The sequence below is a fragment of the Teleopsis dalmanni genome, chromosome 2 (assembly GCF_002237135.1).
Source record: "Teleopsis dalmanni isolate 2A chromosome 2, ASM223713v2, whole genome shotgun sequence".
In the NCBI taxonomy this organism is placed as follows: domain Eukaryota; kingdom Metazoa; phylum Arthropoda; class Insecta; order Diptera; family Diopsidae; genus Teleopsis; species Teleopsis dalmanni.
Window position 1 is genome coordinate 192,183,261 of NC_051847.1, and position 25,172 is coordinate 192,208,432.

The following is a 25,172-nucleotide window of genomic DNA, read 5'->3' on the forward strand; positions in this document are numbered from 1 at the left end:
GTCAGTAGTGGCGACTTTTCAGTTTCGCATACTTGTTTCTGTTTCTGTTTGTCTTGTAGTTGTTGTTGTTGTTGTTGCTGTTTTTTGTCTATATAAATTTTTTGTATATAATTTTTTTGTTTTATATTTTGTTTAATATTTGATTCATTATTTATACAATTTTTTATTAATTTTTTTTGCTCTTCATTTTCTTCGACTACATCATTTATTTCAATATATTTTAGCTTATCAGTATTTGTTCCGATATCAAAAGCGTCGTTATCATATTTTTGCTGTTGTTCAATGTTGCTGGCATTAAAATTAAAAAGTTTTTTATTATTTTGCTTTACTGAAAGTGACGTTAAAACTTGTTGTTTGGTGGGCGTTATGTTGTTGTCTTTTAAAATTGTACTTGCTGTGCTGCCTACCGACAAATCCAAAGCACAAATATCCGTTGGCCCAAATCCACGACTTAAACCCGACGACGGTTTTATAGGTACTAACATATTGTCTTGCTGTTGGTTTGAGTTTCGGTGGTGGCTAAAAGCGTCAACGTTATCGTTATAAGTTAATGTTTCTGTTTCCATTAACGGCGATATACACTTCAACGCCACTGCTAACGTTGACGGTGACGGTGGCGGTGGCGTTAACGTTGACGCAGTGGAATTGTCTTTAGTTATTGGTTGTGTTTGTACAATGTTATTGCTGTTGTTGTTACTGTTGTTGTTGTCTAGATTGGAAACATTTGTTTTTGTAACAGCTGGTGTTGTGTTTATATATGCCCCTGGCTTTTTTAATTCGCTTTTTGTTTCTGGTTTGTTATTTGTTGTTGTATTTGTTGTTGCATTTGTTGTATTTGCTATGAAGTTTGTTTTTATCATTTCATCGTGTTTTTGTTGTCGTTTTTGTTGGTTTAGTTGGTAGTGAGCTTTTGTTGTTGTTGCTGTCGCTGCCAATTTTGTTAGGTTAGTAAGACTACCGGTCAACGTCTCCAAACTGCCGCCGGTTGTTGTGCCATAACCTGATGAATTCGAACAATGTGAGTAGGTTGATGTATTGAGCTCTGGTGTTGACGCATTAAAACCGGCGTTGGTAAGACGTGAGAGTAAATTCGTTGTTGTTGTTGGTGTTGTTATTGGCATACATTCAGTAGCCAATGTGTTATAGTTGTTGGACAATGCATCGATTGTAGCAGCATTGGAATATGCTGCCACTGCTGCAGCAGCAGCGGCTTGTAAATTTGTCGTTGCTGTTTGTTGTGTCAAATTGGGACCAGCTGTGCACCAAAGTTTTTGTATGGACGCACATAGATTTTCGTTTTTATAATTTGTTTTTGTTGCGTGTGCAGCGGCATCTGTGAGTAGATCATTTGGATGCCAATTTTGAAATGCAGCCATTGGTACCGGAATCGGCACTGGTACGGGAATTGGCACATATTGTGGTTGTGTTATTGTGGCAGCAACATTTTCGGTGCTCACCGCCTTACTGGAGCCGCAAGTGCAAGTATTTGTTGTGTTGCCGTTATTGGCAAAGCAGTTTGCCTGAATTTTCATAGAGTTTTGGCGTTGATTTTTGTGTTCTTTGCTTAGAAAACGCGTTTTAATGCGTGTTTTCATACTTAAATGCTGTTGTCGTCCTAACGACTTTGTTAAGTAACTATCGGAGCTGGTTTGTGAGGAGCTTTCACCTTGCATAAGTATTTCCTCATCGGTGCCGGTATCACTTTCACGTATTTTTGGATAAAAAAGCAATTGTTTACGATAAAATATTGGTGATTCCGTGGGAGAAATTGTACTATCGCTGGACTTGAGATCACATGGTCTACGACGTCCAAATAATGGCGATTGATATGGCGAATAAAGTATTTGTTTTGAAATGGCACCATTACTGCCAAGCATTGTTGGCTCAAAATAATCCCAATCACAATCATCGATTGTTATACTATTGCAATTGTTGGTGGAGGATGTAGTTGAGCTGCTATCTTCACATTCGTCATCCTTTGATGAAGCAGAATCTGAATTTATAAATACCAGCTTAAATTCATCGGCATCCATATTGTATTGTTGATTAAATGTTATTGATTTAAACTCTAATTCAGAGGAAGTTTCCACATCGAAAGTATCTATTGTAATTATGAAAAAAAAGTAATGGAAATATTTTAAATTAAATAAATTCAAGCTATTTTGTTGGCCTTGTTAGTACCTTATAAGCCAAACTAGAGTTAACACCAACACCATTAGAAAAGAATTCATAAGTACTACCTGTTAGTCTAAATATACTTTATAAACATTTTTTTAGTATTATTTCTCTTATATATATTACTTTGTAAATAATTTTATTGTTAATGTTTTAAATATTTTGCACAAATGGTTAAGTTATTAAGTTGTGAAGTGTTTATGTAGCAAAACTACACCTTAAAGACAATACAAGAAACATTGCTAACCGTCGTAGGCGCCTACTATTTTCCTTTTCTTATTCTAAGTAGGCAGATATGTGATCATATGACCTCAACTATGTACTTTAAAATAATTTGCTGTTGATTAAAAGTGAAATTAATAACAAATTTTATAATTTTCTTAATAGTTTATTAGTTTTTTTTTGTGCAATGAGTAGTTGGAATGATTTATACATCGCCAAACTGACTGTCGTCGGAATGGTGTACTCAACTCCCTAGTATATCAACATACTAACATATGTAGTGTGTTTCGGAAACGCCCCCTTCGGAGAGACTTTCTTTTATGTTGCCATTTAGATTTACGATCTGTATTCAGATCTCCACTTTTTTGGTACATTTTACGGTGGCTAGCCTATTTTTATTAGCCTAGTTTCTGGTCCTTCCAGGTCTAATTTATTCACTTTGAAGTCTTTTATTTCTTATGATTATATCATTTGTAGTTCTTAGGTTTCACTCATATCCTTTTAACTACATTTTTTGGAATTAATTGGTCCTTATTGGGACAGGTCAGTGTTCTATACAATGAACGAAAGAGAGCATAGTGTGAAATTCTACTTTAGCTATAATGTGATATTATTTGCAATTTTAAGTATAATACGTAAATTTTAATTTTTGTTTTTTCAGCTGGAACTTCATTTATCTTACCATTTTATGGTATATTTAAATTTAAATTTTAATAAGAATGTAGTTTTTATATAAGATTGAACTCACTCGATCTGTTTTAATTTCCAAACGAGTTAGAAGTATTTGTTTCATAAAAATTGAATGACTTTCTTAGAATTTGAAATGTGAGTACTTCTACATATGGTATTTAAAAAAGTTTTGTTTCTGTTATTATATTAAATTCTTTAATATAATTGATATTCGATTTTTTCTTATCAAAAACAAAACAGCTTTAAATTAAGTAACATAAAAACAGATGACATATAAACAGATGATAAATTTATAATAAAAGCAAATTGATCATAATATAACAGATGAAAATATTAAAAAATATGTATAATCTGAGTAAAATTTAAATGTCAAAACGCCCTTACATAGTCTAAAAATAGGAAATTTGCAAAATGACAACCATGAGTTTCCTAATAGCATAATTGTCTTCATGTTGTTGGTATAAAACCAACAGACACACATTTATAAGACACACATGCTTACTTTTCTAGAAAACACTGCACCACAGGTAATATGCCATGTATATTTGCTTTACGGCTTATATGGGTTAACACATCGCTCGAAATGTTTTTGACTAAAATTGTCTTTGAAATTCAAAGGATAACAAGATACTCAGCTGCCACAAAATACCCGGAAAAACTTAAAGTTTGTTTGGTCCGTAGGCGGTTTTTATTTACATAACCCGAAATATAATTTATTTTGTATATTGGAAATTTATTGTTATTAAAGTTAGTAAGGTAAGACAAAACATAAATAGATTCTTTCATATATGCTTAACAAGTAAAACCATATTGATTGTATGAGTCCATTTATAAGCAATGATTTATGCTTATTGTAATGCACTTCAGATAGTTTAGATAAATTTAAAGAAAAATCTAAAAATTAATTAAAAAAAAATATTTAATTTAATTTCAGATTTTTATAATGTACCTACAACTTTACATGATATTTTGCTGTAAAACAGCGTTCGGAAGAAGAAAAAAATTTAAAGAAGAATATTTCTTTATTATTTACATATTTGCATGAAAAGATTCTGTACTATAAGGTTAACAAAGGGCAAGTATTTTATAATTCATATATAAATAGGAATAACTCATCAACATAAAAAAGGGATACTAGCTCGCACTTGACCATCATCAACATAAGTGAAATTAGTTTCAGCGTGGTTAAAGATAATACCTTATAAAAAAATTAATTAAAAAATTTATTCAAAAGTGCTAACTTCGACACGAATTTGTCAGAAAAATCAGTCAATATATATTAGCAGTGACTTATCCAGGAAGGCGGCATGGTTAACTGTATTATGAGAAGGTTCTTCTCTTGACAATATAATCTACAGAGAGTGCTCTAGTTGAAAATATATTTTGCAGTAGCTCAGACCTTTGGTACAATTCTGACTATGCCAATATATATTGGAGCATCATGACGCGATCATATAATTAACGATTACTTTGCTCACTGTCGACCATTAGGTTATTGAAAATGAAATAGAGAAAGAAGTGATTATTTCAAATTATACCGTAGAACAATATGTCTACGTAGAGAAACAAGATATATTCATCAAATTGGCAACACTGATCATTTGACAAGCAATGCTTTGAAATCGTTTGTTCATTCGTCTATATCGGTAGTGTCTTAAATAAATCTAATAAAACTGAAAAAGAGATTAATTAGTGTTTTATTTCTTAGTGAGAAGAGATTAGATTGAGGAACATTATTCATATCAAAATACCCAAAACGAAAGTGGTCATTCATTTTAAACCGCCGATTATTATTTCTCTAGCCCAATACATTGTTAACAAAAGTATAATCAATGGATTAGAATTTATGTAGAACTATAATATGAATTCTTGTTTTCACATATAACTTTTCACAAGAAATACTTTTCATATATACGCACAATTATGTCAGATTTGGTAACAAAATTTTTACCAATCGATTAGTATTGAAAAAGAAAGGGGTGCTGGTTTTCGGAAACCGGAACATTGCAACTATTATGGATCTTTTGGTTTACGTTTGATCCTAACTCAACAGAACACACTCCCTACCTTTCGAACGATAACCAAAATGTCAGCTGTTACGGACAAACTAACTATGGACGAAGATACCAATTCCTGACTTAACATTCTCTTCTTGCTTCAGATCAAATTCGGACAGTTGTTAAGAATGTTACTAAAAGTCACATGCGCATCCAAACAGAAATTGCATTTTGTCGTTTCAGGTATTATTTTATTAAGATGATAACGCAGGCTATGCTGACCTCTCAAGGTGATCTATCAAAAATTGTAACGTTTAAGAATACTTAGAGTTTTAACAGTCATTATATAAATATGCATAGATACTATGTTATAAACATATACGGTTTTTACAAGATAAAATATTTCTATTTGAATTTCAAGATTTGAGTGTAAAGTGTATTTACTGGTAAATCTGTTCTGGCAAAGTCAAAGTTAACTTTTTTCTTGTTCTTGTTAGGCGTTACTTTTCGCGCTAAGTAGCTTTAATAGCTCAGTGAAGATTATTAACACTAATGTTTTTATGATTATTATTGCTTTTATTATGGTTTGATGTAGAGAAAATGTTTTTACTTTGCAATGGATGCGGAAAAACTAAAAAAGTGGTTTCATTTGTTAATGTAATAAACCGTTTGGAAGATTTTAAAAAGTTTTTCTTTTCTAATTAGCATTTCTCGTTAAGTTTTAAATACAGAAATAAGTATGAAGTAATTGAAACCCTCAAGCACACCAAGGAAAATGTTATTTAATTTACAGTAGTTAAGGGAAGCTGAAGGAGCAGAGCACCAATGGTCCATATGCTGTGGGTTGTCTGTTAGTTAAGGGAAGCTGAAGGAACAGAGCACCAACGGTCCATATGCTGTGGGTTGTCTGTTAGTTTGCCAAACACCATTTCCATTGTTAGCCGTAAGCAATTAAGTTAAAAAATACGTGAAATTATGAAATTGACTTACCCTCTTCGGCAGCCTTTTTCTCTTGACGACGTTGTAGCACAACTTTTTTGAAAATAACAGCAGCGGCTTCCACTGCATTTTGTATCTCCTGCTCTCCCAAGGTTGTGGTGTGTTGCTATAATTATAAAAAGAACGAAGAAAAATTACATAAAATGTTAACGTACTATGAAGAGAAGAATGAGAAGAAATAGAGTGAGGAGTGGTAAGTGAAGTTAAGGTATCTTAATTATATATTATATCTATATTTTGTCACTGCATTGTTCGCTTTAGTAGAAATAAAAATTGTCATAGAATTTTTATTAAAAACAAAAGGTGGAGGAAGGTATGGTAACCATACCGCAACGTACCTTTGTCGCTGGATCCGTTGTTGTGGCGGCTTTATTGGTTTCATCGTCGTTGTCAGTTTTCTTTTCAGTTTGCATTTGATCTTTTGTAACATTGCTTGACTTTGCATTTATGTCGGTTTTTTGCTCTTGGGATTTGCTTGTGACCGGATGTTGTCCTTTTTGTTCAACGGAATTTTGTTCCTGTTTTTTGTTTAATGTCTTTGCGGATAAATCAGAATTTCTTCGTTCATTTAAATATGCTTTTATATTGCCTGTAAGTTAAATAACAAACAATAAAAAGATTAAAATATGAATAGAATATTTTTATAATAAATAGCTCATAAAATAATATTACATGAAATATGATTTAATTCATATCAATAGGTTACCGGAAGTTTTTATTTATTTAAACAATAACAAAATAAAAAGTTAAATTTTTGATTTAAAAAGTAAAGTGGGATTAAAGACATTTTAAATTAAAATTTATTGTAAATTAATAATTTAAAATGTTATATAGATATCTTTATAAAGTATAAAATTGAACACGAACGGAATTGCAGTCAAAATAATTTTTGTAAATTTAGTTATTAATTAAGATAATTCAGGAATAATTTGTTTGATATTATAAATGTAACCTAACAATTCTACGATCTGATTGGTTAACGTGATTTAAAGATAATTTTTGAGATAATATATTCAAAACTTGTCAATAAATATATTCATATATTGCTATATTTAGCTTGGATTTTAGTTAAAATATTCATAAAATATATATGATATACAGTCGACAGATAACATATAAGACAATAGCATTTTTTGTACCAAAAAATTCCCTATCTGAACAATAAATAATTAGTCTACTATATCTGTTTACGTTCAAAAACATCTAGTAGGTCTATCATACTAATTTGGTTCCTCATGCTAATATGGCTCCAAATACGGTCGGGTTCATTTGTCAATTTCGACGATGACCGTTTACCACTTCCCAAAAGAAACTACATAATCCCCGCAGACACAAAAAAAAACAAACTCATATAATAGTAGTAGCAAAGGCCATGAAATTATATTGAATAATGTGTTTGCAACCATATCATACTCATGAAACATATTCTCTATAGATAAATATCTAAAAAAAGGTCTTTCACTTTAAAGCTAACTAAAGTTAATAATGGTATTTTTATTGATTTTTATTGAATTACTGATCAGAACAGATTTACTACCAACTGCTAGGTGATCTAATAATCATCGAAAAACTTTTCTATTTTAGTTTCTTAATAGTTGAAGCGTATTATAATAATTTCAATTGCGGATTTAATCTTCAAAAAGCTATTGTAATAAACATTGCATGAATATTAGATTTCAGCATCATGAATACCTTTAGATATATCTTTAGATAAATACCTTTCTTTGACTATGCGACCACTCTTCAAAAGAAGCGTGGTCGGCTGTTTTAGAATAACTAGAAATTTTTAATTCTTCTATGCAACTATAATGATATCCAGAAGTTATTAAAAAAATCATTTACAGCTTCCTTAACCATAATATTATATTAGTCTGCGACTTTGTGTCCAAGAAAGCTCACTTGAGTTCAAAAAATGGTTCCTACGGGTACCACAGGAATAGCGCAGTTCATACATAGACTAAAAGGTCTGTGTACGACCAACGCCGAAAGGTATTGACTACCCATAAGGTAAAGGTGAACCAACCTGCCAATTATATGAATTTGGCTAAGCCCCAAATTTTGTAAGATGACAGCTCGGTCAGGTCAGTCAGTCAGTCAGGGGCCCGAAGATTAGAGATCTTCTCCTAATTAAAGATGGGGACTGACACATGAGATGGAGAGATATATTTAACGGTTTAATATTAAGTATTCTTAAATAATCTGTGTGGTTCACTCATAATTAGTAATGTTTATCATCTTGTTCCAAAATACATTGTACTTAATGATGAATTACTTGCCTTCTTCTTCGGTTCCAATATTTCCTCTACTATTTCTGCGTCTTGGCGTTGGTATTTTCGTATTTTGTCGTACTTTATCCAAAATATCAGCTAAAGGTTTTGGACTTGGTATTTTCGTTGGTTCGGGTTTTTTCGGAGCCTAAATTTTTAATAAAATAATTTTTATTGAAAAGCTTTTCAGTAACTAAAAGTTTTAACGAAACACAACTGACCTGAGTCTCCTTTTCGGGGTGTGACAACGATCGTCTTGTTACCGGTTTAGGGGTATTTTTTGCGCCAGAATCTTCTGATACTGAACGCATTTGTTCGGGTTTACGGCGTTCATGTGTTTCATGCTGAGCACTAGTGACACTGACATTAGGCCCAACTAATGGTTGCACAACTCCTCCTCCAGCATTGTTTGCTTGCATATTCAACTGATTAAGTTCATCTTGCTGCATTTGCATTTCACGTGACTGTCGCCGTCTTAAGCGGTTTTGAAGCTGTGGTGGAGTACGCGGTAAGGCACCACCACTTGCACTTAAACTACCACCACCCAATGAGTGCCCAGCTAAACTATCACTATCTGTTCCATATCCATATCCATAACCACGTGCTGTTAGTACATTTTCTGAACTATGTACAATTGGTCGCTGATACTGATTATAGCTGCCATCATCTGAACCATCATTATATATAATACGTGGCTCACTGCTAAAGCCAGTGTTATATGTTTTTTCATATTGCACTTCGTCTGCTTCCAAAAAACTATTGGAGCTGTCAACAAAATAATCAGCATATTCCGGTCGATTATCATCTTCTTCTGTAACATCTTGAAATTGATTGAATTGTTGTTTCGCTTCACCAAAGGTGCGCATATGTTCATCCTTCACACAATCCTGCCGCACAAGACGACTTGGAGAGCGACTGTTAAAAAAGAAATTCTATAAAGTAATTGGAAATACGAATTTAATAGCTAACTTACCTAACACTTCGATTAATGGGAATCTCCGGTAAGATGCGCCTATTTTCGGAATGATGATATGGTTTAGTGATTGAATATTCTTCATTACTGTGACTGCGCACTTTTATCATTTTGGCATGATCACGATGGATATTTACGCTCTGACTGCTTGCATATTGTTCTCCACTTCCACTGCCACTGCTGGTATCTGCAATGCCAACAGTTGGCACATTTTGTTGGGATAAAAATTGACGTGGATTTTGTACATTTGGGAAGAGGAAGTTCTGTTTTTGGCGAGGGGAAATGGGCATAAACTTAGCTGGTGAGTTGGCATTTGTAACGCCAGCTGGATGTACGGTCAGTGAATTACCACTAAATGCTTCAGGATTGGGTAAAGTTTGTTGACGCATGAACTCAGGTGAACGGCGATATTGTGGAGATGTTTGGCGTTTAGGTGGTGAGGTTGGTAATAATTTTACATGTTGATCTGGATTGGGTAGGGTGGCTTGTCGCAACATACGTGGCTTTGGTATTTGTTGCACGTAATCCATATCCTCTACGGGTGCCTGTGTGTCATACAATTGTTGTTGTGCTGCTTGCTGTTGCTGTTGTTGTTGCTGTTGCTGATATTGTGCACTGCCTGGATAGTTTGGTGAAGATGGTAAAATTTTAGTTCGGTGCGGTGGTGTACCATAAGAAGTTGGTGCTGTTGTACCCAGATGTGGTTGCTCTGTCATATTGCATGGAAATGATGTCTGTCGTATAAATGGTGGATAACGTTGCTCACCCGGTGAACGCTCTGGTGAACGGCTGTAACCGCGATTTGGAGATGTGGACATATACATAGGAGCTTGACATGGATTCGCTGGTAAGGTTGATTGTCTACGGACCTGTAAATAAGTATGATAGATTAATATAATATAGTTTTTTTTATAAAAGCTAGGCGAAATACCTGTAAACGATGATGAGTTTGATTATTTATCACACTTTGTTGCTGTTGCTGTTGTATATTAATAGGCATTTGTTGCGTATAATTATCACAATCTGTAGTGCTCATATGTATAATATCATCACTATTGTACGCGCTCGGATACAAAGGACTCTTCTGCAATTGATGCGGTGATGTGGGCGCGGTTAGATTGACACTATTATAATTTGCTAAGTTTACACCGCTACCACTTTTATTTGCATCATTATTTGGTAAAGAACTAGGTAAAGTAGATTGACGTAACACACGTCTTTGTGGATTTATATGATAGTCTGTTGATTGTACGCCAATAATACCGCTACCGGGATTATAGTTCATGGGATTTCGTGGTAGTTGATGGCGTATTAGTGACGGGTAACTGCCAGCGGTTTGAGTTTCATTTAAATTTTGCTGTTGAGGAAATAATTTATTGCCAACTTGAGCTTGTTGATTAGGATTATTCGGATCGTCCTCGGGATCTAAAATTAGAAAAAAATTTTATTTAATATATGTATATATTTTTTTTAACACAGATCTACGATTTTAGTCTTGTGTATTCCTGACATTAGAATATTAGATGTTAATTATCATTATTATTTATTTTTAGAACTATTATTTAGAAATTTCTAATTGTTTATATTATATTTATAATTTATATATAAACATTTTAATAATTTTGTTATAATTTCATATAGCTTATACATATTTTTTTTTTAAATTCACTTTAATAAAATTTGGTTCGATTATTTATTATTATGTATTTTACAAAAGAAAAATATATATTTATTTTATTATGACTCCATTTTTTTTTTATTTTTTTTTTTTTATCATAATGGTTGACAGTATTTTTCATATTTTTCTCATAAATTGAATTATTATACGACAATTTTTTGTCGGTATTATTACATCCCATTTTAAAGATTTAATAAATCCAATTTGGATTTGACCATTAGGAACCAAACTTCCCCGTTTAATTTGGCAAGGTATAATATTCTTTTGAGAAATAGTTCAGGTTGTATTTTTCTAGGTTATTATAAATTTGAATATCTGTTGTCTTATCGCCATATTTTCATTGATATAGATTTTTGTATCACTTCCAATATATTGTGACTATCGAGTTTTCTAAAAAGTGATTATATATATTCTGACTATCGAGTTTTCTAAAAAGTGATTATATACCATATATTGTGACTATCGAGTTTTCTAAAAAGTGATTTGAATTAAATTTTGTAAGAGGTATTACATGAGTTTAGTAAGTGCAGTTGGGATATAATAAAATGAACGTATTCTTTTTTTAAGCATTAAAAGGGGTTCATATATATAGAACCTTTTCTGTAATGAAACGTGGTTCATGTGTAAACTTTGCTACATTGCAAAGATGGATTCCGATATAATATGTTTAACTGTTTTTTCATGGTACCCACAACTTCTATATATCTGTTCGCTATGTATTGATCGATAGAGGTTAAGAGTTGACAATACTCTGTTATAAATGGAGGTTACAAATCCTTTCAATTCTAAATGAAAGTACCGTTTGCCGTCACTAGTTTGATGACTCCTTGTCGATATATGGCAGTTCAAGTTAATATAGATATGTTTCACTTTTCATGTATTATTCAATTAATCATCGGTTTGTGAAACTTTAAGATTTTCCTTTCAAGAGCAGTGCGCTTATCGTCAGTAGAATATATTACTTTAAATAGTTGAAATCAGTTTTAAAAAACTGGAATACTTAGGTTCATGACCTGTGATTTATATAGTCAATATAGATCTAAAATTAATTAATTCTGCATAAATTCACAGACCAACTCTACTTAGATTAAATGTCATTCATAGATTGCATTATACTAAAGTAATAATCATATATTGTATTTTCACCATAACTTTTTTTTATTTTATAATGTTTTTTTATTCGTATTGAATTCGTACATATAACAATAATTAAATTTTTGAGTTTTTTTAATTATTTTTATTGATGTAATACATTTAATATTATATTTTTTATTATATATTTATTTTAATGTTTTATTATTTTCGTATTAATAATTATTTTTTATTTTTTGTTGAATTCAATTTAAAATTAATTAAAGTTACTCACTTGATATTGTCCAAGAACGTCGTATACTTTTCCTTAGCACATCACTGGTAGGCAAATGATCAACAGCTCCACAAGAGCCACGGGTATAGTCCTTCAACCAATCACCACTTGCGGCTTGTATTTCCCTGCAACAGGCAAAGCAATTCAATTTAACAATAAGAAATGAAAACATTTATTTATTTTTATTTTGTTCAGAGCTCTCGAAAAGAAAGAAATAAAAAGTTTTCATTGAAATAATTTGCAGACTGCTTTGCAGTGCAGTTGAAAACCAAATGACAACATTACAGATACAAAAAAAAACCCAAAACTTTGCAAACAACAGAAAACAGCAACAGATAGATTTCGGAAAAAAAACTCAATATATCTTAATGATGTGAAGTTGACAGTTGACAAGGCTGCGAACGCGCAGTCAACAGAAGTTGAAGTAGAAGTAGCGTCATCATCAATTGAAAGAGACCTATTCAAGTTTGATTTGTATTGCCGCCTACATTTTTGGGTTGGTTTATGCACCCAACATCACCAGCTCAGACGCAGCCTTAATACTTCCAAACTTGGTTTCTAAAAGTGTAGTATGCAGTACTTTGTGAACGATGATGTGTTGGCAATATTAGGCCAACAGAAAACAAATGAATTTTATTGTGAAGATTTTTCTTTTTTTGCTTAGCAATATATACATATATCTATATATATCTACATATATAAATCTATTTCTATTTCAATTTCAATTACAAATATAATATTCATTGTTTGCGTTTTTATTTATTTATTTTTTTTTTTGTGATGTTTTGCTAAATTGTATAATTAAGACCCACAATGAATGGAAGTGACTTTCTTGATAAAGTGGGCGCTGTGTTAGTTCCTCGCAAGAACCATAAATAATTGGAGTGTAGTATTGAAAAACATTTAGAACAAATGTTGCACCTTTAAATTTATAATTGAATAACAAACTTTTTATTTTACAAATACTGAAATAAAAAGTTTTAGTATTTTCAATAAAAAATGTTATATTCGATTTGATTTGCATAGATGCACAGGCGTACTTCATAGTGAAACCAGTATGAATCGTTACCGAAACGTGTAAGTGCCGGAAAGTTTTATTTCCTTTATTTTATATCATTTAGTCTACTTCAGTTATTTTGTATAATATTTCTTAACTATTTGTTTTTTATATGGTATTCAACCTCAATTTTAATGCATTTTAAATTCACACTTATTAACATTTTATTGGGTACTTGAAAAACATAAACATAGCGCATACTTAAGTTTTTATGTAACTAAATTAATAAACCGCAAAATAATATAAAAAAAATATATGTATTTCGAATTATTTAATTTTTATATAAGATTTTAATAAAGAGATTTTTTCGAACAGCAGTGAACTACAACAACAAAAATTTTAATGAAATTAAATTTATTGAATGAATCATTGAAATGCAATCAACTTCAATATGAATGGAACTTTTATATATTATTTTTTTTAAATTAAATTTAAAATTAAATGATTTTGAAAATAAGTTATATAATGAATATGTAATGATTTATTGCTTTAATGATAAAACATCATTTATATATTTTTAAACGCGTTAAAGGTAACTATAGTATAAATACCTCACATACTATAGTATACATATTTAATGTACATACATAGTATGTAACTATATAACTATAGTCCACATATTGGTAAAAATAAAATATATTTTTAAAACAAATTTGAAAAGTTGTGTATTGTTTAAGATTAACCAATTAGTCAGTTAAAAAAATATATTTAAAAAAAAATAATGACAACTCAAATCTTCTTTGTATTTAAAATATTTACAATAATTAACTACAAATATTAAAGACATGCACAATAAGTACACTATAACTATATATTAAATAGTAATTAAATAATATCTATTGAACTAAATTCTGGATATCTAACTAAAGGTTAAAATTGTCCACAAGTCAACAAGTCTTTCTGTATGGGTTGAGCTTGAAATGGCAGAATCAACATCAAAGTGAGGGTTTTAATAGGTTATTGACCGATAGGTACCCAAAAAAAATTAAATAGGATAATAAGGATTCTAAGAATATCGTTCTGAAATACTTGAGTTTTATATAGAATTTTATTACTAATCAAAATCAAAAATATTATATAAGAATATTTATAGTATATTCTTTGAAAATTAATTAAATGGAAATATAGTACGCATGTGCTTGATGTGTTTTGCGGGAGAAAAAAATATATTAAAAAATTTCAAAAAATATTGGTATCCTGAAAATTTTTATTTCGAAGTAAAATTTAACACTGAATCTAAATAAAATATAAAAAATGAAAATTTTGGGTATATGTTTTGAGAAAAATTTTTTCTTGAAATTTAACGGCTAATATTAGTACTTAAATATAAACAATTTTAATTGTTTAAACAAATTCTTTAAAGTTTAATCAATTATCTTTGAATCGCTGCAAATTTAAAATTTCTACCTTTTATAGAGCCTGAGATATAGCCATTTGAAAATGTATCTACAATGCCAATTCTCAAAACCATATTTTCTAGGAATAAAATTGCAAAATTTTTACCCGATTTATATGTCATTTCCATCCGGTTTGTAAAAGATATGTAATAAATTTGCATTATATTATGTTCAATAAACTACTATGTAAGACTAAATATTTTTTCCTTGTTTTAATTTTAATTATTACTAATTAAATAATCACTTAAAAAGTATTTGTTCAGGACAATATTATTTTTTGGAAGTGTTTTGAAAAATCTATTTAAATAGCATTTTATATATCACGTATATGTACTGAATTTCATTTAATTAAATTTTGGAAAATATATCATTTTTATATTTATATATGTATTTTATAAAAGCGTTCTTTTCGAACAGTATAACAGTACATAATTCTTGTATTTAATTATTCGTTAATAATTTTATTTTGAGACTGCAAGCACCAAGGGTTGAACTTGTACCATGCAATTTTGAAGCTTAGAGTCAGCGTTCCTTAACCAACTGACCCAAAGCCATACATGACTTTTTATGTTCGCACAGTTTTCTGGAGTTTTGTTAATTTGCTATGAAAGTTCATTAACAAACTCACTTGCTGTCTTTATATTAGAACGAAATCATAAACCAGCTGTTGAATAATTGAAGTAATTAATTACATTTTTATTTTTAATTGTTAATATTTGTTTTTTATATAATATTAAATTCGGATTTAGTGTTATATTCTGCTTATGCTTTTAAATGTTCAGAATAGCATTATTTTTAAAAGTATTTATAAAAAATAAATTAAACGCGTAACTTATAATAAAATACTAAAATAAAAAAACTGTAAATTATTTAATTAAAAAGCACTAAAATTATTAACTGCATTACTCACTTATCTGTATTTATGTATACAAATAATATTTTATCTTACTAAAACAAAAATAATATTTTTTATCGAAAATAATAAAATACTTTAATTACATTATACAAGCTTCATTAATGCTATTACAAACTTGATATCAAATAACGTAAAGTACTTCAGAAAAATATTTTTTAATATGGAATGCTTTAATTCAAGGGCTTCTCTTGAAAATTTAATATTAAATAACCATAAAAATTACAATCTAAAGTTATATGCACAAAAATGAAACTGCAAAATTTGATAAAGTAAAAGTTGAAATCGATGCGAAAATAATTGATTTAAAAAAAAAAATAAAAAAAGAATTATTTTTTAATTTAAAAGTAATTTCATGCGTACTTGAAATAGTGAATTGCAAAATAAAATACAAAAGTTTATATTTGAATAATTGACTGTAACCAACGAAACTAAAAGTTTTCTAGTGTATTAAATGGGTTATTCAATAATAAACAAAAACAAAAACCAACAAATATATCGAATTTAGAATTTAGAAAAATTAACAAAAAGAATTGAATTGAAAATTATTTAATTATAAACTTAACATTGACATACGTCGTCGCCAATTGACAGAGGCGGAAAATGTGATGACGTCATATGTAATTGTAAGCAAGCAAACTTTCTAAGTTTATTTTGGCAGACAATCAACTTATTCTTACATTAATGTAACTTTATTGAATGAAATTAATATAATAACATTAAGAAAATATATATAACTATGTTACATGCACGGAGTTTTACATACGTTAGTGTTAAAAAATTAATTAATTAGTTTAAAACAATAACATAAACATAGTTACTTGAAGTATATTATATATGTATATATAGATATTTTGTTTATTTTTATAAAATTGTTGCTTTGAATTGCGGTACATACAGTTATTTTAACACAAAGCACTTAACAGATGCAAGCAAACAAAAATGTAAAATGTTGTCTGTTAAGGTATACAAACAATGTTAAGCAAATAAAAACACTGTTAAACACAAATAAATGTTAAGTAAAATTTTTTTTTTGGAAATTTTTCACAGGAATTTGTGAGTTAACTTTTGCTTGGCACTTACATTTGCTTGTGGCACACCACACAAACCCAATCCGTGGTGCGTGTGGTAAACTCGCGGCAAGCTTTACATACACGTAATTTACAGACCCGACACGGCGCGCCCCGATTTGTTATGCGGCCCAATTCTGTGTTACAGCGTGCACAGTGCCGGTTGGATTCGTGTAACAGTGGAAGCTGTTGTTGAAGTTGTTGTTGTGATAATTGTTGCTGTTGTCGATTGTGGTTATTTTGTTCGAGCTGTTGTTGTTGCTGTTGTTGTTGTTGCAATTGTTGTTGTGGATTTTGTATAACATCTAATGTGCCACCACTGCTACTATTGGCAGCACTGCCAATTTTTAAAGCGCCCTGTCGACGCAATGAGTACAATTCGGCACGCAAAAGCCTGCAGTTTTAAAATTTGGTTTTGTTTGTTTATTGTTTTTGTTTATATATTTTATATGTTTTTGTTTTTTGCGTGTATTAAAAGTTAAACAATTTTTCAGTTGTGATTGAATTTTTTTGCGGATTGTGTTTTTCAGTCATGTTTTAACATGATTAATTGTATTTTATGTTTTTTTTTTGTTTTTTGTTTTTAAATCAGTGCAAGGACGGGTAGGTGTTGAGTTAACGGAATCAGGCGTTATATTATTGTTGTTGTTAGTTGTGTTAGTATTAACAATTTGTGGTGGTTTTAAACAAGATAGAAAAATAAGGATGCACAGCAGCAAAAAAGATGAAAAGAGAAGAAAGAAGAAAAAACATAGCATTAGTAAGTTACAAATTATTTTTTTTTTTTTGTTTTATTAATAAAATGTTCATGTACACACAACTGCAAATATAAAAACATACATAGTAGGTTTATGGATTTAACTTATTTTTCAAAAATATATGACAAGCACAGCATGATAAGACACAAAGAGCATAAAAAATTCATCTAAACAATCACGCAAGATTGTTGCAAAAAATAAAATAATATGAAAAAAAAAACAAACAAAAATTTACAAATAATAAAAATTGATGATAAAAAGAAAAATAAAAAAAATAAAGTGGAAAAAGTTTATCACATTTTGGCATATACATTGATAATATTTCATTGTGATTGTTCGTTTAAATTCATATCCTTTACTTCCTCCCACGGTATTAGAGCATTACTTAAAACGCCTTACACTTTTTTTGTTGTACTGTACTGGAAAAATTTATAATTTTAATAGGAAAATTTTGGCATTTTAGATCCATTATAAGCACTTAATGTCATTTGATGTAATCAATCATGGAAAAAGATTGTATCCTTATGTAAATGATTAATTTTATGCATATATATAAGCGTGTGAATCACACTTGTTTTAAATATTTTTTTTAATACATTTTATAAAAAATTTGCATAAATATATCACTACAACCAACTTTTTGAGTTATAATTTCTTATATCAATTAAAGTAGATGAGATTTTATATTCTATAAGCAAGTTTTTTAAACATATTATATGTAGATGTAGGTAAGAATGAAAAAGGTTCAGAGTAGATGTTTGGGATATTCTTCAAAAAAACAAACTTCAGAGGATCGTCATATAATATTAAGGTCCATCCAAAGAGAATGTAGATCTACTCAATTAGCTAAAAGGGTCATTTTGATTCCACATTCCTTGTTATTGTGTTTAGAATGATGAGTATATGAGAATGAGTCGGACGTACTGATATATATAAGTATCTGGCCAATACCAATGTTGTAAATATTGCCAAGTGTATTAACTTTGATATGTAACAGATACATCAGAGATAATTTTTTCTTGTATTTTTTTATTTAATACTATAATTTATGAAAAAAGTTTCAGCATGCTGTAAGGTGTCAAAAAAAATATATTTTTAAAATTTGCTATTTTAATTGATGCCACATATTCACAAACAAAAGCATCAGTTAAATCAAATAGTTACATTTATTTGATTTAGCACTCTGTAGCTTTTACCTCTTCCACTTTACTATTAAAATGATCATGTAGCTTTGTTCAATAAAAAGCTTTTTTCCTTTTTAATATTTTCCATACGCATTGAAGAATCTGTTGCAAATATAAATCAATTTTAATTTAAACCAATAATAAACAAGGGACTCTACGTAGAAAATAATAACTGAACAAATCATACAAAGAAGACAATTTTGCTTTTAAAGTATAATAGGCTTAAGCAGCAGTCAAAAATTAACGACGTTCTGGTACGACATTTCAAAAACTGTCAAATGGTCAAATGACCAAAAAGATCTTTTTCTTTTTCTAGACAAATCCTAACCAGGTATCTTGGAGTGCATTACCGTCTCAGAATGATTTCTCTGCTTGGAAGTGGCGTTCTTTGGTGTTCATATCTGAGATTGGTATTGAAATGTTTGATAGGACACAGTGGTTTAGAAAAGGACATCCTTACACAGTACGAAAAAGCTGACACTACTAATTTCACATCCAAGGCAGACACATTGGAGTGCATTACCATCTTGGAATAATATATTTGCCTGGTAAGGTTATTGATTTGGGTCTAGACTGCGACACTGCAACGATATATTTTTTACGTCAATAGTTATTGGCATTAAATATAATAAATTTTTACATTTATTGGGCCGACAAGATGTTTGGCTAGGGACTCCTGCAGGCGGTAGAATAGTTTTATTAAAGTCGTAGTGCTCTCCATATATGTTTATTATTACTTAGTAATCATTAATATAATAAATATGTTTAAAACAATTTAATCATGAAACAGAATTGGAGCGAAAGATTGAAGAAGATAAAGAGAAATAGAAGCAGAGAGAGAATAAAGAAAAGCAGAGAGAAAGAGAATACAGGAATTCCATACTAAATCGAGCTACTACTTTGTTTAAATATTGACAAAAGCACTTCACTCTTGATTAGTATTAGAAAGATTAGCTGATGTAGTCGACTTTTAATTAGTGTAATTGATAGAAATATGCATCTAAAATATTGTCAATCAGTGCTTTCTTAAATTTTTGAAATTTTGATATATATTATTTAAGCTATATATATATATATTAAGATATATATTATTATTTATATTATTTGGTAGTTTTTATGGATATAAAACTTGGAATACAATCAAAATAATGTCAAATAAACTGCAAATAACTATTCACAGATGTTAGTGAATAATTCTTGACGTTTCTTTCAAACATACTTAATATTAGTATTTTATTATGTATGAGAAAGTTTGGATAGATTGACTACATTGAATCGGAACCAAGATAAGGTATGTATTATATAAATACACTATATGTAATATTTTTTAATTAATTAATTATTTTATTAACTAATTATTCAATTAATAAACCAATATTACGTGCAGACCTTAAGAATCCGAATAAAATTTTGATTTCTATAATTAAATTTTCTATTAAAAGTTGTTACTCATACGCAGTGTTGTGTTCTGAATTTCATATTAAATCTTTTTGTTGCATTTCACGTTTATAACGTGAATTTTATTTAATATTATTAAAAAATTTTTCATGAAATCTAAAACTGTTATTCAACTTACATTTAAAGAAGATTTTGCTTTTCAATAGAATTGAGAAAAATATTTTGCAAAAAGTATTTATGGTTGTGCATTTTAAGTTTCTCTCGTCGATCTCATAAGGACTTATTACATATTATTATCTGCAAAAATATGCACAGTGTTCCATTCCATTTCCATTTTCTATTCAACGAACTGAATTGAGGGATTTGTAGTTTACTAACGATTCCTAGTATTCAATTTCATAAATAACGGAAAAATGAACAAATTTTAAAATGCAAAATACAAGCTTACATGCATTGCGTTCAGATATGTGAAATAAATTATTATTTAAAAATTAATGTCAAAAACATGCAAAATTTAAAACTTTAAATATATTGAAAAAGTACAAATTTTATAAAAATTAATAGAGAAGAAGCACTACAATATCTTCAACTCAAAGTGAATACATATGTAATAGTATGTAAAGGTATGCAATTTCATATTCTATTTGAAATATTTTTCTTTTAACTTAAAATAATTAATTTAGATGAATAATAATACACAAAATATTCATATTGGTAGTAGATATATGTTTAGATTTATTATCTTAAAAAATATTTATTATGTAATATTTTATTATTTTCAATAATTAAATTTCTTCATCCTAATGAATACACATTCGAGTTTTTATTAAAATTAAGTTTTCTTTAAAATTTATTAGAAATTTATATATTAAATCAGTTCGAAATAGTTGGAAGTTTATTCATCGTATGGTTAGAACTTTAACTTTTAGCTTGAATTGTGTCTCTCATTGAAAATTAACTAAAATATTTGAATTCTTAAAAATTCGCAAAAAACGAATTCTTTTTCGAATTCCTTGTTATATAGAAATATGTGCTGAAGAAAATTTTAATTTTTCAATTTCGATTAAATGAATTAAATGTTCTCCGAAGTTAATGAAGAACTGAATAAATTTCAATATTTTGGAATAAATATTTTTACATATATTCTTATGTAAAAAAATTTTCATACATCACATATATAAAAAATATGGACGAAGTAAGTCAAAGTTTTAAATGATTGGTCAAGCTAACATAAAGAAGCCTTTCCTGGTCGGTTTTTTATTTTTGAAAAACTGACGTTAACTTTATGCCAAAGAGATAAAGTTAAAGATATTAAAATATATAAAAATTTCTTGATGTATAGGCAGAAAAATACAGTCCATGTGACTGCTACTTATACGTCTTCTTGAACGTTATGGATATTATCATCAACTTTATGTACAATATAAAGATTAGAGCGAGAATCAGTAATACTTTTTTTTGCAAAAAACGTAACCTCACTGAAGACATCACTATATCATTTTTTTTACATATTTATGGTGCATCCTTCCCCTGATCGTCTTAATATTGTAATAATAACATATTCAGCAGCAGTTAGCTACTGAATATTTCTTCTCAATGTTAGATTGCGAATAGTGGGTGACGTACACTTTATTCGAATTAAATCAATTAAATTGAATATGACTTTGACTCAAGTATGTACTAGTATAGAACAATTTTTAAGTTTATAAGGGAAAATGAAATTGTATGTATTATAAAACGGGCCAATAAAGTAAATCTGGAATATTTTCAAAAACAGAGTACCAGCAAACGAAAACCAAGGAATTTTTTATACTTTCTCACGGAGTGTACTAAAAATATCGGTTAAGAAATCCTGAATCAATCTATTATCAGTCAAAAATAAAGGTTTAACAGTTGTAACTTATCATTTAAAAGTTATCGCATCTCAAAATCAAAAAAACAGCAAAACGCCAAAAACTTTTTGTCCAATTCAATAACTTCATTCATTACTATACTATGTATATTTAATTACATTTTAATAAATTAAATTGCATTACTTTCTACTAATAATAAATAATGATATAATTAGCTTTCTTTTAAAAGAAAATTATAAAATTTATTATAAATTGGTTTAAATAAAGTGTTGAGTATATGAATTTAATTTTGTTAATTACAAACATTTTGGTCTTATTTAAACATATTTGTTAAATTTTATTTTGATGTTATATTGCATTAATGGAAAATAAACAATAAATGAAATATATAATTATGAAGTAATATGCTGAAATATTTTACTAATTGGTTTTTTGAATGCATTTGTGGTAGTTATTATAAGATAATAAATGCAGCAAATATTTATATCGAATGATATCAAATTGTACTAATATAATAAAAATAAATATAGGTGTTATTTTATAATTTAATTACAGTTAAAAATTTGTTTTAATTATATCAAACATGTCAAATACATTATTGTTGTTTACATATTTGTTATTTAAAATCCCCAAAGTATAATTTTGTATGAAAAATATGAAACTAATTGCCATAAAATTCAATTTACAATACAGAAAACATATAATAGTTTATCATATTACATGGAGAGCAAAAAAAAAAAACTAAAATAAATTTAAAATACAATAAAATTACCATAAAATGCAATTATTATTGTTTACCTAAAAACTTAAATAATACCAAGTGAGTGTAGAAAAATTTAATTAACTTCAAAAAATAAGAAAAGAAGGATTAAAGTTTTAGAAATTAAAAGCATTTGTTTTGTTTAATATAGTAAATGAAATTTATTTACCACAACAATTTAGATTTATTATATTTAGTAAACAAACTTTATTTAGCAGAAATTCAATTAAGTTAAAATTTAATTATATGCTACATCAAAGAAAAAATACATGAGAGATGATATTTTAATCAAACTGAAGTGCATGCAGAATGATATTAAAATTTATTTTTTAATACTATTGCTTTTATTATATTATTTCAAAACATATTAAAATGAATTAAGTGTATATAAATTTGTTCTTATATTTATAATGCAAGGAAAAAGGATATCGAGCAACATAACAATGTATTATGTCTCTAATGAATCTATTTAGATTGTTTATTTGTCTATCTATTCTGTCAGTTAACAGGAATATTACTTTCTGAGTTTTGATCTGATTGAATAAAAATTCACTTAGAGACTTTTTAAGAACCCAAGTCCAAATTTAGTGCACAAATGACTAAAAATGGTGGAATATTTTTGATAGTAATCAGATAAAATAAGTGATTTAAATAATGTTAGATTAGATTATATATAAAGAGGGTACCGACTCCTAACGGAGCGGAGCACCGTGACCATAGTTGATCTTTTGTGTTGCTATAGACACTAACCGAACATAAGACATTCCGCCTTTCCAAATGAAAGCTAAAATGTCAGCCGTTGAGTATATCCTAATGTCAGAAAGGGAAAGTAATTCTTGACCCAGTGAGATAATCCTGGCCCAGATCAAAGCTGGACAGTCACAGAGAATGTGACTGAAAATCTCGTCTGCTTCTAAGCAGAGTCGATAAACTATCTCTTCGGAGAGATCTATTTTGTTAAGGTAATAATGTAATCCGTGGTGACCCGTTAAATATCCCATCATCAACCTCAACTCTGTTCTGCTGAGGAAGAATGATTCAAATGATTTATGTTTAAATAGCTTTCATTAAATTAGCTCAAACTTGAAAAGATTTGAAGTAAATCTTTTGTTCAGTTTAATTTAAAGACTAAGTAAAATTTAAACTTTACATTTCTTGTAAGACAGAAAATTAAAATAATTTATCTATTCCAAATCGGAATCTTAAATCTTATATGTTAAGTCAGCAATAAATAAAGTTTTTAAACCTTATATTAGATTTTGAAGCAAAACACATCAAAACATCATCAATATAGACGATAGAACAAAGTGGATGACGTATCGTAATCCTGATGATGACTCTCACGGAGAGTCGAAATATAGAGTATAATAAAAAATATTAAACTTTTAATTATTTAACAAGAAGGAACTTACAGCTAGATGAAAAATATATAAAAAAATATTTTCATAAACAGCTCAAAAAATAAATTAAAAAATTTATTATTTCTTATATTTAATTATACATAAATAATTTTTTGAGACTGCAAGCACCAAGGGTTGAATTCGTACCCTGCCATTTTTAAAACTCAGAGTCAGCGTTCTGACTCTGCGTTCTGACTCAACGTTCGGCAAATTGCAAGCCACATCGAGAACAGATGTAGTGTTGCTATTTTTATTGACAGCCAGGCAGCAATTAAAGCTCTTGAATCCTTTATAACAAAATCAAAAATAGTAAAAGAATGTAGAGAAGCAATCGACGAGCTAAATCGGTTGGCCGATATCACACTCATCTGGGTTCCTGGGCATAGGAACATCGTAGGGAATGAGAAAGCTGATAGTTTAGCCCACTCTGGTGCCTCCCTAGACGCGTCACTGGCGGTACCAGTTTATATTACCCTGGAGACCATCAAAAGAAGTACCTTCCTTTACTTTCTGCAACTCGCCAATAACAGGTAGAAAGCACTTAGGTCATGTGCAACTTTCAGGTTAACGTGGCCCACCTATAATAAAAATAAATCCCTGGAACTGATCAAAAGAGATCGCGTAAACACTGCAAGGCTTATTGCAGTTCTTACTGGTCATTGGTGAATAGGAACTCACGCAGAGAAACTGCGTTTCCCTATAATTCTCACTGCAGAAGTTGTAGAAACCCGCAGGAGAAAGAAACAATAAGACATTTTCTCTGTGAATGCCCAGCTCTAGCATCCAGAAGATATAGGTTCTTAGGAAAATACTTTTGTGATAGTTTATCAGACTGCTCAATGGTGAAGATGAAAGACCTATTAAATTACCTAAATTCAGTGGGATGGATTTAGTCTCTACTCTTCTATACTAGGGTTCTTGCGAGAATGTGGTAACAAAACGGCGAAAAATCGCTAATTGAGGTACATTTGAAGTTATCTTATGACCTGCCACTGCAACCAACCAACCAACCAGC

The 25,172-nt window shown here is 29.2% G+C and overlaps 1 protein-coding gene across 1 annotated transcript in view; it reads right to left on the reverse strand.

Annotated features, from left to right (window-relative positions):
- Positions 1–164: 164 nt before the first annotated feature.
- LOC119676454 overlaps positions 165–25,172 on the reverse strand; it is a gene marked incomplete at its 3' end in the record, with an annotated part of 27,176 nt that continues 2,168 nt past the window's right edge. Inside the window, exons 2-10 of the mRNA XM_038087694.1 lie at positions 16,818–17,198; positions 12,368–12,492; positions 10,255–10,748; positions 9,324–10,192; positions 8,572–9,265; positions 8,360–8,498; positions 6,422–6,672; positions 6,075–6,189; positions 165–2,101 (exon numbers count right to left, since the gene is read on the reverse strand). Of these exons, the coding sequence (XP_037943622.1) occupies positions 165–2,101; positions 6,075–6,189; positions 6,422–6,672; positions 8,360–8,498; positions 8,572–9,265; positions 9,324–10,192; positions 10,255–10,748; positions 12,368–12,492; positions 16,818–17,198 (5,005 nt within the window). The remainder of the gene's footprint in view (positions 2,102–6,074; positions 6,190–6,421; positions 6,673–8,359; positions 8,499–8,571; positions 9,266–9,323; positions 10,193–10,254; positions 10,749–12,367; positions 12,493–16,817; positions 17,199–25,172) is intronic.